Source organism: Selaginella moellendorffii, unplaced genomic scaffold (genome assembly GCF_000143415.4).
Source record: "Selaginella moellendorffii unplaced genomic scaffold, v1.0 SELMOscaffold_112, whole genome shotgun sequence".
Taxonomy (NCBI): Eukaryota; Viridiplantae; Streptophyta; class Lycopodiopsida; order Selaginellales; family Selaginellaceae; genus Selaginella; species Selaginella moellendorffii.
This window is the reverse complement of record NW_003314373.1, coordinates 416,021-438,689: the sequence shown is the minus strand read 5'-3', so window position 1 is coordinate 438,689 and position 22,669 is coordinate 416,021. Positions and strand designations below refer to the sequence as shown.

The 22,669-nt window shown below is 48.3% G+C and overlaps 8 protein-coding genes, 1 long non-coding RNA gene and 1 other non-coding gene across 14 annotated transcripts; 2 read left to right on the top strand and 8 right to left on the bottom strand.

Annotated features, from left to right (window-relative positions):
• Positions 1-42: 42 nt before the first annotated feature.
• On the top strand, positions 43-1,917 carry LOC112342579 (pentatricopeptide repeat-containing protein At4g02750-like). Its single transcript, XM_024664617.1, has one exon. It carries the CDS (start codon positions 43-45, stop codon positions 1,915-1,917), a length of 1,875 nt encoding a protein of 624 aa, XP_024520385.1.
• A 47-nt stretch (positions 1,918-1,964) lies between these two features.
• TRNAD-GUC lies at positions 1,965-2,036 on the bottom strand. Its single transcript has one exon. It is a non-coding gene; the product is annotated as a tRNA-Asp (tRNA).
• Positions 2,037-2,141: 105 nt separating this feature from the next.
• On the bottom strand, positions 2,142-3,109 carry LOC9659121 (VQ motif-containing protein 11). The gene has a single exon (XM_002990773.2). The coding sequence runs from the start codon at positions 2,998-3,000 to the stop codon at positions 2,275-2,277; it is 726 nt and encodes a 241-aa protein (XP_002990819.1). The 5' UTR covers positions 3,001-3,109; the 3' UTR covers positions 2,142-2,274.
• A 95-nt stretch (positions 3,110-3,204) lies between these two features.
• Positions 3,205-4,210, bottom strand: LOC112342596. The gene is made up of 3 exons (XR_002991023.1): positions 4,066-4,210; positions 3,810-3,997; positions 3,205-3,754 (listed from the first exon to the last, which is right to left on the bottom strand). It is a non-coding gene; the product is annotated as an uncharacterized LOC112342596 (long non-coding RNA).
• A 393-nt stretch (positions 4,211-4,603) lies between these two features.
• On the bottom strand, positions 4,604-6,373 carry LOC112342578 (pentatricopeptide repeat-containing protein At1g11290, chloroplastic-like). Its single transcript, XM_024664616.1, has one exon. It carries the CDS (start codon positions 6,371-6,373, stop codon positions 4,604-4,606), a length of 1,770 nt encoding a protein of 589 aa, XP_024520384.1.
• Positions 6,374-6,415: 42 nt separating this feature from the next.
• On the bottom strand, positions 6,416-7,959 carry LOC112342577 (cytochrome P450 71A1-like). The gene is made up of 2 exons (XM_024664615.1): positions 7,096-7,959; positions 6,416-7,039 (listed from the first exon to the last, which is right to left on the bottom strand). The coding sequence occupies exons 1-2, from the start codon at positions 7,957-7,959 to the stop codon at positions 6,416-6,418; spliced, it is 1,488 nt and encodes a 495-aa protein (XP_024520383.1).
• Positions 7,960-10,092: 2,133 nt separating this feature from the next.
• LOC112342553 (TPR repeat-containing thioredoxin TTL1-like) lies at positions 10,093-16,569 on the top strand. 5 transcript variants are annotated; one of them, XM_024664579.1, is made up of 11 exons: positions 10,093-12,268; positions 12,328-12,511; positions 12,563-12,720; positions 12,766-13,099; positions 13,156-13,363; positions 13,429-13,535; positions 13,592-14,219; positions 14,290-14,702; positions 14,775-15,546; positions 15,629-16,081; positions 16,142-16,569. In XM_024664579.1, the coding sequence occupies exons 1-7, from the start codon at positions 10,671-10,673 to the stop codon at positions 13,742-13,744; spliced, it is 2,742 nt and encodes a 913-aa protein (XP_024520347.1). In that variant the 5' UTR covers positions 10,093-10,670; the 3' UTR covers positions 13,745-14,219; positions 14,290-14,702; positions 14,775-15,546; positions 15,629-16,081; positions 16,142-16,569. The 5 variants fall into 5 exon arrangements, with proteins under 5 accessions (XP_024520347.1, XP_024520349.1, XP_024520348.1 ...); XM_024664581.1 differs by having other exon boundaries at positions 13,592-14,702; positions 14,775-15,141; positions 15,259-15,546; XM_024664580.1 differs by having other exon boundaries at positions 13,592-14,702; positions 14,775-15,405; positions 15,468-15,546.
• LOC112342576 (pentatricopeptide repeat-containing protein At4g02750-like) lies at positions 15,457-17,334 on the bottom strand. Its single transcript, XM_024664614.1, has one exon. It carries the CDS (start codon positions 17,332-17,334, stop codon positions 15,457-15,459), a length of 1,878 nt encoding a protein of 625 aa, XP_024520382.1.
• A 1,371-nt stretch (positions 17,335-18,705) lies between these two features.
• LOC112342574 (pentatricopeptide repeat-containing protein At4g02750-like) lies at positions 18,706-20,469 on the bottom strand. Its single transcript, XM_024664613.1, has one exon. It carries the CDS (start codon positions 20,467-20,469, stop codon positions 18,706-18,708), a length of 1,764 nt encoding a protein of 587 aa, XP_024520381.1.
• A 691-nt stretch (positions 20,470-21,160) lies between these two features.
• On the bottom strand, positions 21,161-21,717 carry LOC9659453. Its single transcript, XM_024664612.1, has 3 exons — positions 21,520-21,717; positions 21,250-21,447; positions 21,161-21,196 (listed from the first exon to the last, which is right to left on the bottom strand). Exons 1-3 carry the CDS (start codon positions 21,697-21,699, stop codon positions 21,161-21,163), a joined length of 414 nt encoding a protein of 137 aa, XP_024520380.1. The 5' UTR covers positions 21,700-21,717.
• Between the last annotated feature and the right edge of the window lie 952 nt (positions 21,718-22,669).

The following is a 22,669-nucleotide window of genomic DNA, read 5'->3' as shown; positions in this document are numbered from 1 at the left end:
CCCATTCCATGACCATGGATCACTGAGCATTCTTCCTACGTAATGGAGCTCAAGCTAATCGGAGCACCAGCGTCTCCCATCCAATCTCCTCAGCAGTCGCTCTACTCCGACGACGAGATTCGCGAGCAAAACCATTACGCGGCGCTGCTGCGATCGTGCACGGATGCCACCAATCTCTCGCAGGGGCGGCGGATTCACGCGCAGATCTCGCAAACTCCTCACGCAGCCACCAACACATTTCTCGCCAATCTCCTCGTTCTCATGTATGGACGCTGCGGCAGCCTGGTGGAAGCCCAGCAAGTCTTTGATTCCATCCACACTCCCAACAGTTTCTCGTGGAACATCATCCTTGGAATCTATGCCAGCAGCGGAACTTTGCTGCAAACCAAGACCATCTTCGATCACATCCCCCGACCGGACGTGGTGGCGTACAACACCATGGTTGTGGCATATGCCCAGAATGGGCATCTGGAGAGCTCCAAGTTGCTGTTCGATCGAACGCCTCAAAAGAACACTGCTTCGTGGAACGGAATCATGAACGCGTACGTGCAAGCGGGGAAATTGGATCTGGCGAGAAAGATCTTTAATATCATTCCTTGCAAGGATGTCGTCTCGTGGTCTAGTATGGTGTCGGCTTATGCCCAGGTTGGGCATATTGAAGAAGCCGATGCTTTGTTTGCAAGCATGCCGAATCCCAATGTGGTGACTTACAACACAATGATCATGGCATATTCGCAGAATGGTCGCTTGGATCGAGCAAAGAAAACATTCGACGAGATGCCGGAGAGGGATCTTATCACTTGGAACGCAATGGTTTCAGCTTATGCTCAAAACGGACGTCCAGACAATGCCAAGCTTGTGTTTGACAAGATGCCACAGAGGAATCTGGTGTCGATGAACGGGCTCATGAGCGCTTTCGGGCTGAATGGGGAGACGTGCAAAGCCATTGACTTCTTCGACTCCATGGAACAAAAGGATCTTATTTCGTGGAGCTCCGCTCTTGCAGCCTACTCTCAAGATGGAAACTTAGACGGCGCTCGGAAACTCTTTGACAAGATGCCCGAGTGGAATGTGGTTTCGTTCACAACCATGATCACAGCGTATTCCGGTAAAGGTCGTGTGGAGGAGGCGAAGCTCGTCTTTGATTCCATGCCCGAGCACGACTTGATAGCATATAATGCTCTCTTGGTGGGATATGCCCAGAACGGGTATCTCTCAGATGCCGAAGGGATATTCTTCTCCATGCCTGCAAAGAACTTGGAAACTTTGCACGCGATCATGGCAGCCTACGCGCAACACATGCACCTTTCCGAAGCAAAGACTGTGCTGAACACGATGCCTGTGCGGACAACTTTGTCCTGGAACACTCTGATTGCAGCGTATGCCTTGAATGGGCATATGCAGGAGGCTAGAGTCCTGTTTGAAATTCTTCCGAAAGCTGATGTTGGTACGTGGAATTCAATGATCTCTGGCTTTGCAAAGGCTGGGCACGGCAAGAGCGCGATTGATTTGTTTCTGGAGATGGCGGTGGAGGGCTTTGTTCCGGACGAGATCACATTTTCGAGCGTCTTGGCAGCCTGCAGCCACGGAGGCCTGCTCAAGAGTGGGACGAAATACTTCGTGCTTGTGAGCGTGGAGCATCAGGTGAGGCCCCTGGTGGGGCACTACTCGGCCATGGTTGACATTTACAGCCGCGTGGGACTGCTCAAACAAGCCGAGGAGCTGATTGAAACCATGCCATTTTTTCCACAGCCGGAAACTCGCCGAGCCTTGCTCGCGGCTTGCAAGATCCAGCAACAAACTCTTGCTCTTGCGGAGAAATCTGGCCACCATTCAAAGTGGCTGCCGGATCTTACAGACTCCACCTCGTACGTTTTGCTCTCGAATATCTACAAGTCCAATCTCGAGGCTGGATGATCAAGAAAAAACAAAGAAAAAAATTATCGGAAAACTAAAAATCAGATCGCCGTTGCCGGGGATCGAACCCGGGTCGTCCGCGTGACAGGCGGAAATACTTACCACTATACTACAACGACTTCTTGATGTCCATCTTGTCAAACTTGTCTTAGATAAACTTGTCAAAAATTATTCTATTTTGCACGTTATTTGACTTTTAGTTTGGCAAGAAGGAATCGTCCAAGTGATGAAGTTTAGAACTTTGCTGTTTACTTAATAGATTTTACACGAACTGTTCTTCCGCGAATGGAACTTTGGACGTAAACTAAACGATCTATGAAGAAAGAGAAGTTGAAAATGGTGGTGGCCACGCCTGGGCTAGCGCATGGGAAAGAGCGGCAGGAGCTCCAATTTGCTGCTGGGCCGCGGCGATTCCAGCTGCAAAAACATCCGATTCATGGCCGCCGGGAGCTCGCGCTGATGCCGCGAGGAGCTGGAGGAAGAAGAGGCACTGCTACTGGGAGAGGAATTTAGCGCCAGAGAGAGCGGCGATTTGGGACTGAGGAGATCGGTCATGGCATTCTTGAGGAAGAGATTCTTCTTGGAAGGAAGAGCCTTGATCACCATATGCTTGGGCGGATGCTGGAGCTGGCCCTGCTGGAAGAATTTCATGGCGGCTTGCGAGCGCTTGGAGGAGAGGTTTGGGCGGCCCTGGCCCGAGGCCTTGGTGATGGGCATCTTGATCGAATCATCGCTCGCGCCAGTCAGCCGCTGGACGAGATCCCGGAAGCTGGAGGCATCGGCCTGGACGAAAGTGGTGGCGGTGCAATGGAAATCACTCGACGCCACTGCAGTGGGCGCGGAATTCTCGGCTCCCCTGTTCTTGCCGGACGAAGAAGAAGGAGAATTCGCCTTCCTCGACCTCTTGCTGGTGGTGTGATCGTCAATCGCGATCGCCTGCTTGGAATTCCCCCTCTTCGTCCTCCTCACCTTACTCTCCTCGTGACCGTTGCTGGTGCTGCTGCCCATCTCCCACGACGAGCTCCCGCAGTCGTCTAGCTCCAAATTCTCGCGCGAATTGGGAGCGGGTGTGGGTCTCTCCATTCTTTCGCGATTAGAACTTCGATGGAAGAATTGAGCGCTGGAAGAATTTATAGGGAGCGAGGTAGTGACCAAGCAGAGTGGAACGAAGCAGCAACCCTTTTTACTAAGTCGCGAGGAGAGTCAGTCATGTTTAAGCGCATCCATCTATTCACCAATGACTTCAACACCACGCGACAAATCGACAAAAACACCAAAAAATGCGCGTTTCTTCCTCTTTTAGTTGTTTCTTTTTATTTTAAATTTTTATATCTTCGTGAATTGTCTCTCAAGTCGCCAGTCTCAGTCGTCTCGTCCACCATTCGCAAACTTTCAACGCGCGGACCACAAGTTCTTTGCTTCTCTTCTTTCTTTCTCCTCGTTTAATGGCAGCTTCCTTCCCTTTTCAACGACGAAGAGGACCGTGTCGTGTTGTCCCACCGCCGCTCGCCACGAAGCAAATCCAACTGGAGCTGGGAAACCACGCCGCCATTAGAAAATTCTCTCCGCCCAAGCAACACCACTGGTGTTATGCCGGACGCGTTTTCTTCGTTGTTCATACGCCCCCTGGCCCCTGAAAACGAAACGTGGTTGACCCTTGGATCCATTCCAAAGGCCAGCTGAAGCAGCGCTTTTATCTACAGTCGCGGGACTGTATACCTGTAGTAGTCTTTGAATTGAGCTCTCCGCTCACGAAACTTCTGGGGCGAGGTTCCTGGAGACGACTCTGGCAGTGGTTCTACGTGAAACAGCGGAGTGTCGGCAGCCTACGTTCTTCCTGGAATTCCGGAACATAAAATCAGACTTGATGGTGGAGGAATGAACGAACATACCCCACTTTTCTCGCGGCTCGCGTCCAATCCAATCTTTCTCCACCAACGAAGCTGCGCCGCGAGAATAGTATACGCGTTGAATACCGAAAAGAAGTATCGATCGTGACGAAGATAAGCGGGTGGGACTTTGTGGCTCGTTGACAATGGCGGTGCTAACGCATTTGCATGCGCCACTTAGCTGGAGCGGACTTGAGGATATGCACGAAGCGGCAGAAAGTAAAACAACAGCGGATTAAACAAATCAGAGTGTGCCTACCAGAAGCGGATGTAGCCAAGACCAGGAAAAAAGGGGAAAATAATCAAAGCACGCCGACTCTGAAAGCTGAAGAAGAACAAAATGTTAGACAAACTCAAGCTTCACATACAAACGAACAAACGAGCCTTTAGAGATGAACAACAGCTCTGTTCCTTCGTGCGTTGTTTCGGGGCAAAAGAAAAGTTTTTTTTTTCTCTGCGCAGCAAGTTGTCTGCATATAGAAAAGAAATCAAGAACAACAGAAAAAGTCTCGACCAATTAAAGTACGAACCTTTTAAGCACGAAGAGGATGCGGGAAAAACTCCAGTTGCAAGACTTTCAAGTTCCTGTAAATAAAAATGTCAGGAGACAATGACAAAAACAAGAAGTTTTCACCTGGAGAGCTTGGCCTTGCCGTGATGTAATGTAAATGTCATGCCGTGCAACTCAAACGCATTCCGGAGGAAAATCAAAAACATCTCTTCGTTGGCCGTGCCGTGCAACTCCAACGCCTTTCCGGAGGAAAAACAAAAACGTCTGGCTTGACGAGTCTCAGCAACTAGTTCGAAGCTACGAAGAGACTTGCCATCAAATCGTAGGCTGCTGTTGGTGCTCCTGAAGATGTTCTCTCGCAATCCAGCCTCGTCAATTTCTCAAACGCCACCTTTCCCACCGCAACGTTCCCCCACTTTCGGCAGGCATCCAGTAGCATCGTCCATGCCACAGAGTTCCCCTCCCACGAGCGAGGCATCGCTTCCACCATAGCTTCCACTCCACCAGCACGTCCCAACAAGTCTGCCATGCAACTGTAATGTTGAATCCCTGGCTCAATACCACCCTTTGCTACAGCTGCCTCCAAACACTGCTTCCCTTCGTCAACCAGGCCCGAGCGACTACACGCAGCTAGAACGCAGAGGAGAGCCACCGCATTTGGTCGACAAGAATCGTCCTGCATGGCCTGGAGAAACTCAAACACGAGGCGAGCGTCGCCATGGAGGCTGTAGCCAGCGAGCAGTGATGTCCAAGTCACCGAATCTCTCGTTGGAACCGCATCAAAGACGAGCTGAGCATCGACTGTGCTGCCGCATTTGCCATAAACGTCGACCAGGCAGTTTCCCAGAAGCAAATCTCTCTCAAGCATTCCCGATCTTAAGATCCCAGCGTGGAGTCTCTTCACCGCTTCCAGGCAGCCACAGCCTGCTTTGAGCGCAGCAACGTAAGTTCGGCAGTTTGGAGTAAGTCCATGGTTGACCATCTGATAGAAAAGCTCCAGAGCTACGCCTGCTTCGCCATTCTCTACGAGTCCCATCTCAAGTGAAGTCCAAGGCACCACTAGATCGATGGCAGAGTTTCTGCCCCCGCCGCGGCCGCAAACTATCTCATTGAAAACTCGCTGAGCGTCTTCCATGCTTCCACACTTGGCATACATGTCCACCATCGTGCCTGCCAGAAGAGCTTCCGAAGAGCAGCCGGACAAGCAAGCTTGCGAGTGGAAGGCCATGCCTTTCTCTAAAGCCTTCACCTTGACAAGCTTACCGTTATCTTGGAGCTGACCATCTTCTCTCTCGGCCAAGCCAATGCAAGCCTTGCAAACAGCCACGAAACTGAGATGGTTGAAACTTCCAAAACCTTGGCCGTCTTCAATCCATCGGGTGATCGCCTCTAGAGCCTGCTCGAGCTCTCCATTCTCTACGTGCCCGAGAACCAAGGAGTTCCAGGACACCACGTCGCGCTCCTTCATGCTGTCGAAAACTCTGGCCGCATCCACCATGCTCCCACACTTGGCATAAAAGTTGACGAGCGAGTTTGCTACGAAAGTGTTGCTCAGCTCATCACCCAGCACTCTAGAGTGAATCCCCATTCCTTTCTCCAAAGAATCCGCCTTCAAGATTTTTTCCCCGACCTGGACACCTCGTTCTTTCGCTGCCAGGCTCGAGCAGGCCTTGAGAAGAGCTACCAGAGTCCATGAATTCGGCGAGAACCCATCGCGGATCATCTTGGAGAAGAGATCCAAGGCAAGAAACCCCTCCCCATTCTCAGCATAGCAAATAATCATGGCTGTCCAGACCACTACATCCCTCTCCCTGTCCTGGATTCGATCGAAAACCCGTCGAGCCTCCATCGCGCTGCCGCATTTTCCATACATGTTGATCAAGCTACTCGCCACACGAGGATTGGAATCGTACCCTGTGTGGATCGCATCGGCGTGGATCCTCCTCCCTCTCTCCAAATCCCTGGCGCCGGTGCAAGATTTCAATGCCGCGACACTTGCCTTGATCGAGAATAGCTGCCGAGCGATGGCGCCATCGCCAAATCTCCTCACCTCCATCGCTCATCTCTAGAGCCCTAGAAATATTTTCTCTGTTATATTTCAAACAGGATAGGAGCGCGCATCCAAGCGCGGCACTGCCAGGAGCTCGAGAGGGATCGCGCGAGGAATCGTGAGGCCGCTCTCCTCGCTCATATCCAGCCGCGATAGCCCTGGCGGTAAGCTCCAGTGGAATCCGTGCAGCATGTTCGCGAGGACGAGCATCACCATCGTGAATCCCAGCTGAATCCCGGGGCATCCACGCCGGCCGGATCCAAACGGGAGCACCTCAAAGTCGCGGCCGCGGACATCGATCGCGCCGCTGCCCAGGAATCTCTCGGGTTTGAAAGCCAGGGGATCGCTCCACGACGCCTCGCTCCTGGCGATCCCATAGATGTTGATGAAGACGCGAGTTTTTGGAGGAATGGTGTAGCGCTCGAGTTGGCACTCGTGCGTTGTCTCGTAGATGAGGATGGGCGCCGGTGGATGCAAGCGCAGTGTTTCCTTCACCACCGCGGTTAGAAACTCGAGCTCCTCCAGTCGATCTTCCTCCACGAGCGAATTTTTGCCGAAAGTTTGGAGGAGCTCGTCTTGTGCTCGCTCCAGCGATCGAGGATTGTTGATGAGCTCCGCCATCGCCCACTCCACCGTCAAAGCGCTGGTGTCAGTGCCGCCTCCTATCACATCCTGGTTCAAGTGGACGATCGATCGAAACAACAACAAAGGGATCAAGAGATTCTTACACTGATGAGTCCCTTGCGATCGCGATCCGTGCGGCAAATCTCGTCGTTTCGAAGGGTGGCAGTGATGAAATCGTCACTGCCACTGCTATTGCCGCGGTGTTCGTCGATCTCTTTCTGGATGATATCGTCTATCTCGCCGTGAACTCTTTTCATGCGCGCCACCTTTGCGAGATCCAGCCACCAGAGCCAGGGTACGTAGTCCCCGACGTGAACTTCCCCGCCAGCAACGAAGGATTCTTTCATCGCTCGCTTGTAAACCCCGGCCGAGGATCGGGAGCTCTCCGACGATCCCGTGACACACACTCGCATGATATCGAAAGTGAGATCCGCGAGCAAGCTCGTCAAGTTCACGCAAATCCCCGCCTTGGAAATCTCCTTTGCTCTCGCCATCGCTGCCGCAACCTCGGCCGCTCGCACCGGCCGCGATTCCTCGATTCGTCTCGAGGTCAGGAGCTCCAGCGAGCAAAGCTTGCGCAAGTTTCTCCACTGCTGGCCGTAGGGAGCCCATAGAATCCCCGCCGCGTTGTCTCCCAGGATCCTGGAGGCCGCCAAGCTGGGCCGCGATGAGAAGGCGATGTCGTTCACCTTGAGAGCCTCTCGAGCAAACTCGGGCGACGAGATAAGCAGGCATGGATATGATCCAAGCTTGAGCATTAGACACGGGCCATAGCGCTCGGCCAGTTCGATGAAGGAGACGTGTGGCAATTTGCCAAGTAAGTGAAGGTGGCCGATTATCGGGAGAGCAAATCCTGGCGAGGGAGGCAAATTACCTCGGTAGATCCTTGTTCTTGGCGCGAAGAACAAACTCCAGGCAATCCATGATAGAAAAATTGCTGCCGTCCCGATTTGAAGCAAGCCCTCCATAGCCAAGTAAAAAACGGAGTTCTTGGAAATGGTCGTCCAGAAGTTTATTGTCACGAGACAAGGTGGCACTGTTGAAAGATTTGGAGTTTAGTTTCGAGTCGGGCATCTCTAATTTGAAACTCTGTAGCGATTTTGTTACACCCCCGGACCCTTGCATGATCTTCTATAAGATCACTATCACAAAGGCTGCATTAGTCAAGATCTCCAGCGATTGATTGATTGATCGATCAATCGTTCTCCATCCACTCCATGTGATCGCAAATCACTAATTAAGTAGGGGGATATCGATCCAGGAAGACGTGCTCGATCGTCTCGAGCCCGACTTGATTGATGTTTCATTTCCCTCTCGATCCCAACACTTGGCTCGAGTTGACTGTCCAAATTCACTGGTCGGATAGATGCGATCAAATCAATCACGCGAGGGAGAGCTTTACAACATGGGGCGAATTAAAAGTATTCCAGGGCAGAGAGATCCCTTCAACAAGACCACGTTAACGAACTTAAAACCCTTTCTGTCACTTCCAAGGCCAGCAAACCCTCACATGCCAGCCATCCAAAAGCTTGCATTTCTTCCAGCAAACACTTGCCAGGCAAAAGGAAAGAGAAGATGCCGCCCTAACACGTGTCACAGTGACGTGGCGGCACGAATGACACGTCGTGCCCACGTCCGCACGTTTTTTCTCACATTCAAGCCACGCCACGTCTATAGTACGTTTTTTTCGTTGTCGAATCAATGTGAGTGAGTGCCACCACCAAATTTGCGAGCTCCCTTTCGTTGTTCCACCAACTTTCTTGCGGGGAGATGCTAGGTCTGGACAATTCTTCCACAGCCTTTGTGGGAATTGAATGGCGCGATATGGAAACATTGTCGCTCATGGGCGCGATTTAATCGCGAGCACGCCAAGCCAAAGCAATTTGGTTGGAGCAACCAGCACAAGAGATTGAATGCGTTATACTTTAATGGTGGCCAAGGATCTTGGACAGCATATTCCATACACACCCCTCCAATCATTGGACGAGAAGCTTATACCAAGTCTTATCATTCGTAGATTTTGTCGTCCTTGGAAGTGATCCACGATCAACGTTAACAAGAGCTCGCGATCAATCACAATCTCCGCCCACTCTTTCGGCTTTCGTAAACAAATCCCCTGAGGAGGCTTCGATACATTGCAAAATCAACAAGGTTTAGCTTGGCGGCCAAGATTTGCATCCAAATCTTTCGGCTTTCTAGAAGAAGCTCGGCTGGCTGTTTGATAATTCACGGCTGGCCCTGGGACGAAAAGATTGCCTGGCGTTTCCTCATCACACTCCATATACAGGGTATGTAGTTGCGGGTGTAGAAATACTATATTGTTTCTACAACTATGACATTGTGTGGGTGTGTCTATGTGTTGTTGTTGTTGTAAGTCCAGACTTGCATTTGGCATGTGATGTCCACTTCTCGCACTGCCAAGGGCTTTACTAGTGATTGATTGATTGATAGATTTCTTCGACCTCCCTCCTTTTTTTAATTTCCCTGCTTTCGCGGCGGCGGGCGGGCGCGCCGGTTATACGCCATGTCTTGCCAGCCTTTCCAAGACCTAAAACCCAGTCTTTGAAAACATGGAAAATATGAACAAGACGATGGAAAAGCGAAAACGCCTCGCAAGAAGTCCATGAAAACAAAAGCCCTGACCTCCACCACATTGATCTCGTGGTAGCGGGAAATTTTTCTTTTGCCCTTTCACGGGGCATATTCTGTGGAATCGACGGGAGATTGCATGCGAATGACGTGGCTCGTGGATACCTAACACATAGCTGGATCTTTCGCACACGCAATTGTTTTGGAGGGAGGGGATATTCCCATCGCCCATAATCCCGTACCATTGATTGATCAAGCAAAGCCTACTGCCCGTAGAGGCAGCTCACGCAGCGCTGGCAAACATGGCCAGCTGCCCTCTTGGTGGCCGTCGGATGGTGGAATCGGAGGGCGGAGCACGTGGTGGCGCTTTCACACGGCTGCGCATATCTAGCGGTTAGTGCAACGGCCACGTGGTGCGAGTCGCGGATCCGACGGCCCATGTCTCGCCACCACGGCGCGGCATTACGGATCCGGGGCCTCGCGGCGGATCCGACGGCTGGCGTTGCCGAGGGCTCTTTGGGGCGGCTTTTAGCGATGGCCTATTTGTGCGTGTGTAGGTAGCTTAGAGTTCTTGCATTGGCGCACTGGCGCATTCTAGTAGCGGTAGATATAGCAGCATTGGAGGCTTCGATCGATCGATCGATTTACGGAGGCGCCGGTGCCGCGCTGCTCGAAATTCTTTGATCCGCGGCGTGTGGATCTGCATTGGCGCTAGGAATCGCCTAGGTCGCGCTCGCTGTGCTAGATCGACCCGGCTAATCGATATTTCGGGCGCTCAAGCTCGCTTGACGGCCACTCCAGCTCCAGCGGGGGATGACTGTGAGGCATTGCTTCACTACCCTAGCAGCGCTGGAGGACGAGGAGGCGTCCTTCGTGAATGCAGGCGGCGGCACATCCCCTGCATTCTCTCGCTCGTTTATGGTACCAGATGTGCGTAGATCTGACACATTTCCAGTGAAGCCGGGCTTGATCGCAATCCCCTGATTCGCAGCATTGCGATTTTCTTTCCAGCATTGGTTTGGGAAGCAACGCAGAAGATCGTCTGAAATTTCGAGGTAAATTTCTATCAACCATCCACTGAGTCGTGGATATGGCGCAGTGCTATGCGGAAAGCAAGCCCATCGGCACTTTCGACATGCATGGCGGGAGGCTGTATTGCTCTGGCTATGGTGGCGACCATCTCAAGCCATTTAGAAGCTACTCCAAGTACGCGGCGGCATCGGCGGCTAACAGCGCGGAGATGATCGTGCCAATGTTTTTCAAGCAGCAGAAGCACAATCAAACCAGCCGAGCATCGCTTGAGACCGTTTCCACGAGCACCACTCTGGAGGCGGCGAATCCTCCAGAGGCCGATCGCATCGCAGATGCCACTGTCAAGCTGGGATTGCCGAGCGACGAGATTCCAAAGCCACCTGTGATGAGGAAACTGTCTGGGGAGCTTACAGCGCCCACCAAGAAGGCCGATTCCAAGACCGAGATCGGGAGTTACAGATCCGATGTAGACGGTGCGGCCGCAGCTCCCAAGCCATCCAGTAGACACAGCTCGGGAGAAATCACTTCGGAAGTGGGAGAGGCTCCATCGACAAGCCAACCTTCGAAGCTAATTGGCGGTGTGGTGGCCAATGGCAGTGGAGGAACTCTTGGTGGTACGAGGACGAGGATTTCTAAAGCCGCAGCATCGTCTCACCAAAGCTGGCCTAGCAGCCCAGCTAACTTTCGACCGGCTCCAAGGACTCGTAATCTCAGCGAAGGAAGCTTTAGTATGATCTTCCCGGAGGAGGGACACAGCAGATTATATTTCACCAGTCCAACGAGAGCGAGATCGAAGGAACCAACCAAAGTGTCTGACGTTCAAGACAGCAAGGCCGGCTTCGCGACGAACTCTTCGTTTCCTGACAGGAAGCAGGATGGAGTTGTGAGAGTAACTCCAAAACGAGGAGAGTTGACGGAAGGTGGCGGCAAGGCAAGGAGTTATACCGGGAGTCCTCCTCGAACGTTGAACAAGGAGGTTCCATCCATTCGACATTCCAGAAACGTGAGTGATGGAAACTGGGGAGTGTTCAACAGTGGCGCGAGGGGAGGCAACCTTTTCCGCTCAAACCTTTCAGCCTCTAAGCCTCAGGTTCCTGCTGCTGAGAAAGCTACGCCTCCATCGATCAAGCCAACCGGAGCAGCAGCAAAAGTTCAAAGTGAAGGGATGAATTGCGGGTTTGTTTCTGGCGGTAGCTTTGCCAGAGGCGGTGTCCCTGGCGGTGAGAAGACCTCCGTGGCGCAGGAGTCGACGGCACCGTCTTACGGCAGCGTAAGTAAAGGTGGTGCACCCGCTAGTAGCAATGATCCTCAAAAACCAAACGGTAAAAAGGTCACGGCTGAGTCTTATGGAACTGGAAATGTGTTCCTCATGGGCGAAAGTATGTTGCTGAAGAAGGCTCTCACCAGCAAGGACGCAGAAGAAGTTAAGAACATCGGAAACGACCAGTATAAGAAAGGCCACTTCCTGGAGGCCTTGTCTCTGTACGATCGAGCGATATCTTTGTCACCTGGTCAAGCGCCTTACCACAGCAACAGAGCAGCCGTTTTGGCAGCACTGGGACGCTTGGTTGAGGCTGTACAGGAATGCCAACAAGCCATCGTCCTTGATCCAAGCTATTCTCGTGCACACTTGCGGCTAGGAACACTGTTTCTCAGGTACAGTCCAGTTTTCCAACTTCTTGCTGCATCATCTTATGGTTGGTGTCTTGTTCCAGACTAGGATGGACAGACGAGGCGAAAAGACATTTGCAAGGAAATGAAGGCGGGGACTTGCAGCGATTGGAAAGTGTTGCTCTTCATCTAGCCAAGTGTCACGACGCGAGAAGGCTGAGAGATTGGCAAATGGTTATAAGAGAGAGTGATGCGGCTGTCGTTGCGGGTGCGGATTCCTCGGTCCAGGTACGTAGTTCCCGGTGTAGGTATATACTCAAGGTTTTTCTTCAAATGCAGGCATACGCTCTCAAGGCAGAAGCTCTACTAAACCTTTGTAAGGTGAACGAAGCTGATAGGGCCATTTTGTGCGCCCAGCGGAATTTGAAACAAAAGCATGTAGTGGACGAACGCGTGTACTTCATCGCTCAAGCGAAGATAGACCTGGCTCAAGGACGGTAATGTTTCAAATGCTTATTTTCAATATCTGATTCAAGTTACAGGTTTGAAGAAGCGCTTCAAGCAGCAGAGAAAGCTAGCGCGAACGAACCGTTCAATGCGGAAGTTTCTGGATTCGACAAGAAAGTCCGTAGGTTAGTGAAGGCAAGAGCAACCGGCAATGACCTTTTCAAGGCTGGCAAATTCCTCGAAGCTTCAACCGCTTACGGCGAGGGATTGGAGCTCGATCCAGAAAATGCCATCCTATACTGCAACAGAGCAGCATGCAGGTCGAAGCTCCGGCTTTGGGAGAAGGCTATTGAGGACTGTAACGCTGCCCTCAACGTACAGCCCAGTTACACAAAGGCTCTTCTCCGACGTGCACAGTGTTACACCCAGGTACTTCAATCTCTATTACTTGCTGATTGATAGGCCTGTCGTTTAATATGATGCAGCTTGAGCGATGGGACAGTGCACTCGAAGACTACATGGTTCTGAAAAGTAAGCTTCCTGGGGACGTGGAAGTTGCCAGGGCACTGTTCGAAGTGCAGATCGCTCAGAAGAAAGCAAGAGGAGAAGAAGTTTACAAAGTCAGTTTTGGAGGAGGCGGAGTCGAGGAGGTCTATAGCCCCGACCAATTCAAGGAAGCCATCACATCTCCAGGTATTACACAGCCAAGTGCTGCATGGCGGTGAGAAACCCACTCTAAGCTTGTGCTGTGCTTTCAGGTCTAGCTGTCGTTCATTTCATAACCAGATGGAGCGAGCGGTGCAAGCAGATCACGCCGTTTATCAATTTATTGTCAAAAAGATATCCTTCTGTCAACTTTGTCAAGGTAGTCGCTCCTCTTTTTTTTTTGGTTTGCTTTTCTTAGCATCTAATTCGCTGCAGGTTGATATCGAGGACCACCCATTTCTGGCCAAGACTGAGGGTGTAGGTACCGTCCCAACTTTCAAGCTGTACAAGAACGGGCTTAAAGTAACCGAGATGCTGGGTCCTAGCCAACAAAAGCTCGAAGATGCGGTGCAGCACTATATTTTATAGCCCGAGGTGCATGACTTAGTGGAGGGAATAAGGAGGAAGCACCAGTAGCAGGCGAGAAACAATTTTTTTGCAGGCAAATGAAATAACTTCTTGGCTCGAGAAGTTTGCCTGGTGACTTAGAGAGCTACATTACAAGCGCAGGCAGCCCAAGTGTAAAAAGAAAGGGTGTTAGAGACGGAGAGCATGGTGGGCTGGCTGCTGCGACCTGAAAGCTTTGCTTTATCTGTAGTAAGTGCTCGAACTCTTTTGTATACGGAAGCAGCTGGTTTTTTCGTTTCTTTACCTGTCTCTTCGCTTTCCCGGTAGAAGGCATTTGAGTAAGCAAGCCTGGATGCTTGCTTGGTATTGGAAGCACAGGTTCGAGGCAGTTGCTTTTGCAGACGTTACTGATTATTTGATGAGTTGCTGATGATCCAGGAAGAACTTTTGGGGAATTGTTTTGTGGATAACTTGAGTATCTTCCAAGTGTTCTCAGGTCTGGGCTCTATACTTAATAATTTCGGAAAGGCAAGCTCCATTTACTCACTTACATTCCTTCGTTGCAGGATAAAGACTCGCTCCTCTGTGACTTGCAGCAGTCATTGGTTTTAATGAAATACAAGACATGTTAGTTTTCAATCCGGGCCGAGTTGGAGAGGTACCTCTCAACTCACAATCTCTTTCACTTTGGAGGCGATTAAATGTTCGCAGTCGTCACTCAACAAGTCCGTGCTCTCTGGTGCTGCATCTTTTTCTTGCTAAATCACCACTCACTCGTGTGTTCTTGTTGCTTTTCGCAATTTTTATATTTCACAAGGAGCCTCGTCTTCCTGAATCCTGGCTGGCTGCCACTATACGCCAAGCCCATGCCTGTACTGAGCAGCGATGCCACTGGAGGCATCATGGCTTTGTGTTTGGAACGGCATTCTCTCTTCTTGCTTCAATCAATCAGCCAACGTGCTCGCTGCAGCAGAGAGAGGTATTCTTTGCTGCTTTGGCTTTCCTTCTCTGGTTTTGTTTTAATGTGTTTTCTTTTCTCTTTTGCTTCCAGCATATCCTTGCGGCAGTCTTTCTTTATTCCTGTGGACATGATGGTGATGATGAGTTGAAGAGGGGCTCTCCTGCTCCTTGTGCAGCTGCGCACTGAAAGGCTCTGGCGATGCTCCCTGGCGTCTTATCTACTCATCTGTCGTTCTATCTATCTACCATACAAGGCAGGCAGACTTTGGCGTGGCACTGACTGGCTTTACTTGCTTCTGCCAAGTTTTCTTTGCATTTACATCTACGGTGTTTCACGAGTCCTTCGCATTCACGGCCGCTTCTTTCTCTAAACGCTTTACTGATCCGACTGTGACTGTTGTTAGGTGGGCAGCCAAAGACAGCGAAGAAGCCCAGGCGAGACGGGAATTCATTCGACTGTGAGTATGAGTTGTTCTCTTCTTCTTTTATTTCTAATCTTTATCTTGCGTCTGAACAAAGGCATGGGAACTGTTGTTATTTTCTGATTGGACTTTCTGATACGCGCATTCATGCAGCCAGCCAGCCAGCCAGAGCCTGAACCAATCTCTTCGAAACAAAGCATTAGGAAAAGGACTCGCCGGACGTCCCCCTTTTTTCTACAGTAAACAAGTATATTGTATCAGCAGCCAAGTAAAGTCGAGTTCGTGCGGAACCTGGCCCAGGTAAGAGCTAAGCAGCCGTTGTTAAAATGAAAGTACTCACCGGAGGATCTTTCACGTCACAGTCAACCGGGAGGAATCATTTTCTTGCTTCGGCTGTACTCTCTGCGACAGAGGAGCAGCACAAGCGTTGGCAAGCAATACGTAAGTAATTGCAACACTGGAGTCAATCTCCATGACACGCATTGCCGCGGTGCTTCCAACGTGCTGATCGTTTGAATTGCAGGTGCTGAGCAGTGACGCCCACTCCACCACGTCTGGCACGTAAGGCATGGCCGCGACAAGCTCCTCTGCCTCCTTCACGTAGCCGGCACGTCCAAACAGCCGGACCATGCAACAGTAGTGCTGCTTCGTTGGTCGAATTCCAAAGTCCATCACCATGGAGATGAAACACGACTTGCCAGTCTCCAGCTCCCCGTCATGACAACACGAGATGAGAAGCAGCACAAAGCAGACGTCACTGGCCGCGTCCAGAGCGCTCATGCCCATGAAGAGGTCCTGCGCGTCTTTGGCATGCCCAGCGTGGGAGTACCCAGCCAGCATGGTGCTCCAGGAAATCGAATCCTTGCTGGGCATGGCGTCAAACGTTCGTCTTGCAAGAAGGACACGACCGCTTTGGAAATAGGCAGACATGATGGTGTTCCAAGAGACTACGTCTCGCTCTGGCATTTCATTGAAGGTACGCATCGCTTCTGTGACATGACCAGCTTGGGCATAGGCTGACAGGATTGTGTTCCAGGTGATCAGATCTTTGAGCGGAGTTTCGAGAAACAGTGCCCTTGCGGCTTCCAGATGACCGCCACGCGTGTACGACGCCACCATCGCGTTCCACGACGTGGTATCCCTCTCTGGCATCGTATCAAAGATATATCGTGCGAAATCTACATGCCCGGATTGGGCATAGGCAGCCAGCAGTGCAGTCCACGACACAAGATCTTTCTGTGGCATCTTGGCAAAAAAATCTCTGATCGGTTCAACGTCTGGATCCTGAGCAAGGTAAGCAAGGAAAACATTGCATGATATTACGTTGACCACAGCGATCTGGGAAAACAGTTCTTTTGCAGCACCATAGTTCTTACTGCGACAATACAATGTGAGAAGTATGTTGTACGACACGAGATCGCGCTCTGGCATCTCACGAAATAGAAGCTCCACCTCTTTTAAGCGCTCCGCCTTGCAGCACGAAGCTAGAAACGCATTCCAGGACATTAAATCCCGCGCAGGCATTTCCCTGAACAGGTTTCTCGCTTGCTCGATATGCCCGTGGTGGGCATATCCAGTTAGCATAGTGTTCCAGGTGACGAGGTTGTGCTCCGGCATCTTATCAAACGTGAGCTTAGCATCTTCGAGATTCCCGGTTCTGGAATATGCGGCTAGCATCGTGTTCCAGGATACTAAGTCATGCTCGCCCATTAATGAAAAGAACTTCTTTGCATCTACGATGAGTGAGTGGCTTGAGTATGCTCCCAGCATTGCGTTCCAAGCAACTAAGTCCCACTCTGGCATGTTCTCAAATACTTGTACTGATCCTGCTAGATGCCCACATTGGGTATATGCTGTCACCATTGCCGTGCAAGCTATAAGGTTCCACAATGGCATCTCTTGAAACATTTCCCTAGACTGCTTAAAATATCCAGCCTGTACGTAACCTACTAACATTGTAGAATATGAGATCATGTCAGGTTCTGGCATAGTATCAAAGATCAACTTCGCGTGGTGTATTTCACCCATTTGGGCATATCTGTCTAGCATTGCCGTAGAAGAAACTTTCGTCCTATAAGGCATTTCCTGGTCAATGAATTTTTTGGCGTTTGCAATATCCCCATTTCTTGTGTAGGCAATGAGCATGAAATCCCATGAGAATGAGTCTTTCACACAAATGTTATCAAATACTTGTCTAGCATGCTTTAGGCTCCCACATTTTCCATACATTTCAACCAGCTTATTTAGTATATATGTATCTGTGGGGTAGATAAGTTGTTGGATTTGAGCATGAATTCTCCTTCCTCTAGATAAATTTGCAGTGTTGCCAATTACACGAAGGCATTCATTTCTATCCATATTTATACTTGTCCATGCAACAAAATATATGTATTAATGCTCCAAAATCTAATGTCCATTCATTCATTTATATACTATTGAAACAAGACTATATAACCCAATTAACCTAATACAATCTCTCTCTCTCTCTCTCTTATATAATTATATAATCAATGTTTGTATCCATACAATTTCCCAGAAGAGTGGGAGTGAACATTTTTCTCTACATCAGTCAGATGAGTATATTCTTAGGATATGTGCAATTGTACATATTATATTGGAGACAATAAAATTTTGTTTGGTGCATTAAACCAAAAGTGTAATATTACTTTTAAAATGGATATACTTTTATATATAATACAATTATATTTATATTATAGAGATAAAAATGGCAATATTGATATTATTTGTTATTTTTCTAAGTTTTTATGAATGCCAAGCATATGTATCTAATAGATCTATTCAACAATGTGTTATTAATTCTACTCATCATAATATGCCTTCACCTCAAGACTACTCTAACTTCTTAAACATTACCTATAGCTATATACTTTTAAGAAATAATATAGAAAATAAAATATATAAATTTTCCTATAATAACATAAATTTTACACTTACATTAAGCTTAAAAATTGTAAGCTTTGAAGAAAAACAACATGATTTTGAGCAAGCTCTAAAATTTATTTTCAGTAACTGTTTTATAAAAAGGAAAAACAAAGTTGGCTATGTCATATTATATGATGGAAGTCTTGCAATTACGGTTCAAATTACAGATTTACATATATCTAAAAACGAAAGTATATCTCTATTAAAAAGAAAATTTTATTATAATTCTAATTGTTATTTAGAAGTCAATTCTATAAGTAATCCTTCAACACTTTATACAGATCAATTTTTAATTTCTCCAAATGGTAAAGTTGTTTTTATTCTTGAATCACATTGCAACCTTGTTTTGTACTTTGAAAGAAATAAAATTTGGGAATCAAGTACAACACAATATGGTTATAATTGTATGTTGAAATTTCAAAACAATGGTAATCTTATTTTAAATCTAATAGAGAAAACAGTATGGGAAATTAATCAATTTTGTAAATTCCTTGGTTGCACTTTATTTTTTACTATTCAAAATGATTGTAATGTAGTTATATACTCTGAAAAACGTCCTAACAATGTTTGGTGGGCATTAGGTAGTGACAAGTTATGTTCTCATTGACATGTCTAAAATAAATTATCATATAACATCTCTTTAAAACAAAAGAGTTACTAAAAATCCAGATTTTGACCAATTAAATTTGCAAGCAAAGGATAAGCTTGAGGAGCTTCACCCCTAGGACAAAGGTCGAACACATTCTTTGCTGCATTAGTTCCAAATGTAACATGGCTGTGACTCTTGCAAGCTCCAAGAAAACACGTCCACTCTAAAATATCCGGCTCGAAGGGCATATTAGTAATTAAATCCTCTGCATCAACCAAATAGCTAGCACGTCCCAAAAGATCAACCATACAACAAAAGTGCCGCTGGTTGGGTTTGACGTTAAAGTCAGCTTGCATCGACAAAAACCAGTGGTGACCTGTGTGGGTTTTTCCAACATGGCTACAAGCGAGAAGAGCAGATAAAAAACATATGTCATTGGGTATAGACATGAGTTTCATGGCATCAAAAAGATCAATGGCCTCTTTAGAGTGACCATTATGGGCATATGCAGACAGCATTGCACTCCACACTAAATCTTGCTCTGGGGCTCTCTCAAATAGCAACTTACAGTATAAAAGGTGCCCGTTTTGGGCATGTGCTGAAAGAAAGGCGCTCCATGCAACAAAGTCCTTCTTTGGCATTTGGTAGAACACACTAGTAGCCTCCTGAATAAAGCCATTTTGTGAGAAACCAGAGAGAAGAGCAGTCCAGGAAAATAGGTCCCTTTGTGGCATTCTATCAAACATGAATTTGGCAAGCTCTAGATTCCGGTTTTGGGCATATCCAGAAAGCATAGTGTTGCAAGAAATAAGATCCTCCTCCGGCATCGTCTCAAACATATCCTTTGCTTTTTCCATAAGGCCATAGTGTGTGTATGCAGCCAAAACAATATTCCAAGTATAAAAGCTATGCTGAGGCATGTTATTATACAATGAATTTACGGAATCAAGATTGCGGCTTGCAATAGCCGTTGAAAGCATTGCATTCCAAGAGACAAAGTTACGCTCTGGCATCTTCTCAAACATTCTCTTTGTTTTCCCATAAGAGTCGTTTTGAGAAGAGGCTGTCAGCCGGGCATTGAAGGCAACCAAATCCCATACGGGCATGGCCTTAAAAGTCAGCTCAGCCTTTTCAAAATGCCGGTCAATTGAATATGCGGTCAGCACCGAAGTCCAAGACACTAGATTCCACAGTGGCATTTGATTGAACACAATTTGCAGGCCAGTAATGTGTCGAGCTTGTGCCAAAGCCGAAAGCAAAGCATTCCAAGTCACCAAATTTTTTTCCGGCATTTGATTAAAAAGGTGGTATGCGTTTTCAAGATGCCCGTTTGCGGCATATGCCGTAAGCATGGCATTCCATGTGACCAGATTAACTTGCGGCATTTGGCCAAAGAGTATCTCAGCGCTGCTTAAGTGTCCGTGTTGAGCAAGCCCACTTATCATGGCATTCCATGCTACTATGTCTTTAAAAGGCATACTTTCAAACAGCCATTTTGCTTCAACAAGATGCCCTTTTTGGGTATGTGCCACGAGTATTGCAGTCCAGGCAATGAGGCTCTGTTCCGGCATTAGATCAAAAAAGAAAACCCTTGCTTGGGTGAGGCAAGAGTTTTTCGTATACGCCAGGAGCATTGCATCCCACGAGAAGGGGTCCCTCTTGTCCATCGCATAGAAGACGCTCTCGGCATCTTGCACTCCACCACACCTGCCAAACATCTCAATGAGCTTGTTGGAGATAAACACAGTGCCGGCACAGTCAAGACGAGCTCGAATCTGCCGAGCAAAAGAAAGTGTCTTGCAAGAATCGATAAGCCTGAGGCAATCATCCATGCAAAAAGGAGGTCTTGGGCTCGAATGATCATGCAATTTCTTGAGAAGCTTTCTAAAGCAGCAAAGTTTAAGATTGCATCAAGAGTGGAGATGGTTTGTGATGGTAGCTTTCCTTGCATTCCAAGGAATGGAGTATCATTGCGCTAGAGGATAATGCAGCATCATCGAAACCAGACAAGGGGTTTCTCTCCTTATTTTTCTCTTTTTAGAATCTTTTATTTACATCCTTGCTTGTTCTTAAGCTTGATCTTTCCATGATCTTCTTGTTTCTTTTCCAGGAAGTCTAGAAGGCGAACGATGATCCCTTTCTCGCTCCTGGTACTCACTTTGCTGCCACTCCTCTGCCCGCTTGGCCATGGAAAGATGTGCACCAACACTGGGGTTTCACACACCTTGCGGGCTCAGCTCCTCGCCGCATTCGATTCCGGCCTGGAGCTCACGTCCACCGCCAGCAGCTGGAACACCACCACCGCCACAGGTTCGCTAGAATTCTCCAGGAGGAGAGTCCTCCAGCAGCAGCGAAACAATTCCTTGCTTGGGGCTGTTTCACTGCACGACGTGAGGCTTTTGCCGGATTCGTGGCAGGCAATTGCGCAGCAAACCAATCTCGACTACTTAAAATGTAAGAAAGAAAACAGAAGAAAACAGAAGAATTACCCGAACAGCCAACAATCCTAGGAAACATGGTTTATCAAACAAGTGTCAACTTTAAGTGTTTCGCATCTCCCTGAGAATGGTTTTTTCGTCAGGATCAACCAAGCCAAGCTGTGAAGAGCTTACCGTAATTTGATAGACACGATACAAGACATCGTTCATCCCGCCAGTCTCCTCGTTTAGTGATTGCCAGTGTCTCTCGATGCTATACTTCTCAATGACCCTCTCAACGCGGCTCCCAAAGTAATCAGTCATGCCTAACAGCATCTCGAATGCAAAACTGTTCGCGGCATACGTATACTGATCCAAAAGTCCTGCCATAATCTTTCAAGGGAAAGAAAAAAACAGGACTACGTTGGAAGTTCAAGAAAAAAAAAACACAAGAAAGCTCTATACCTTGTGAATTGTGTAGTATGGTGCCCAAACAGACTCCAGAGCTTCGAAACGATCAAACAAGCTGGTTGGAAAAGCAGACAAGTATCCAGTTCCAATCTTTGCCTGGCACTCGGCCAAAGCCGCTACGACAGCGTTCATGTTTTCGTAGATGGTGAGGTTGTGAGTGGAGGCCCAAGTCATTGCACTCGCACTGAGATAATGCCCTGCAGGTGGAAACTTAAGATCATCGAGGAAAGAATCGTTTCTTGCCTTCTTTTTTTCTGTCCCATACATATGCTACGGGGGGGACGTCTTCCGGCGAATTCTGGTAAGGATTTATCAAGTAAGCTCAATCTGAGATCTGGGCCTGGTTATAATTCAGGTCCGATCCAAATAGACTTGGAGATACTCTGGGAACCGAAAACGAGGAATCTTGTACAACTGACAACATGCTCAAGGTTTCTATAGGAAGTCTTTTCTCTTTTTTACTTTTATCCTTACATGCTGTTTGCTGCTTTAGGTGGCACGAAATCTCTTCCGCTGGACAAAGCAAATGCATTACGCTGATTTCTACGAGAGAGCGTTAATCAATGGAGTTCTCACAATTCAACGAGGAAAAGAGCCTGGAGTTATGATCTACATGCTTCCTCTCGCCCCTGGAAGCTCCAAAGCGAAGTCCTATCATGATCTAGATGAGCGCTCAAAGTACTCATCGCTCTACGCAATATACTACGGTCCTTACCTCCTGACTGGGATGAGCGATGGCAATTATAAACTTGGATCCGTCAACGTATCGACTCCTTCGAGATGGATAAAACTATATAAAAGTGCCAGAAAAGTGGCAAAAGTTAGATTTGTTCCTAGTAGCAAAGAGAACAAGTATACCATAATTGCTACTGATTATGTCACAAAGTGGGTTGAGGTTGAGGCATTACCCTTGAAGCAGGAAAATGCAACTAACACAGTAAAGTTGCTTATCATTAGATTTAGGTTGCCCAAGGAAGTTAATGACTCAGGCAACGTACATCAAGTTATCCAATCTGTCTAGTAACACCTCAATCAAGAGAGATCTTCTACATGCTAGGAGTTGGTGATCAGGATAAGTTCCCAATGTGCATTTAGCTCAATCACAACAATATCATTAGAATTTAAATTTATTGTGTTTGAAGTC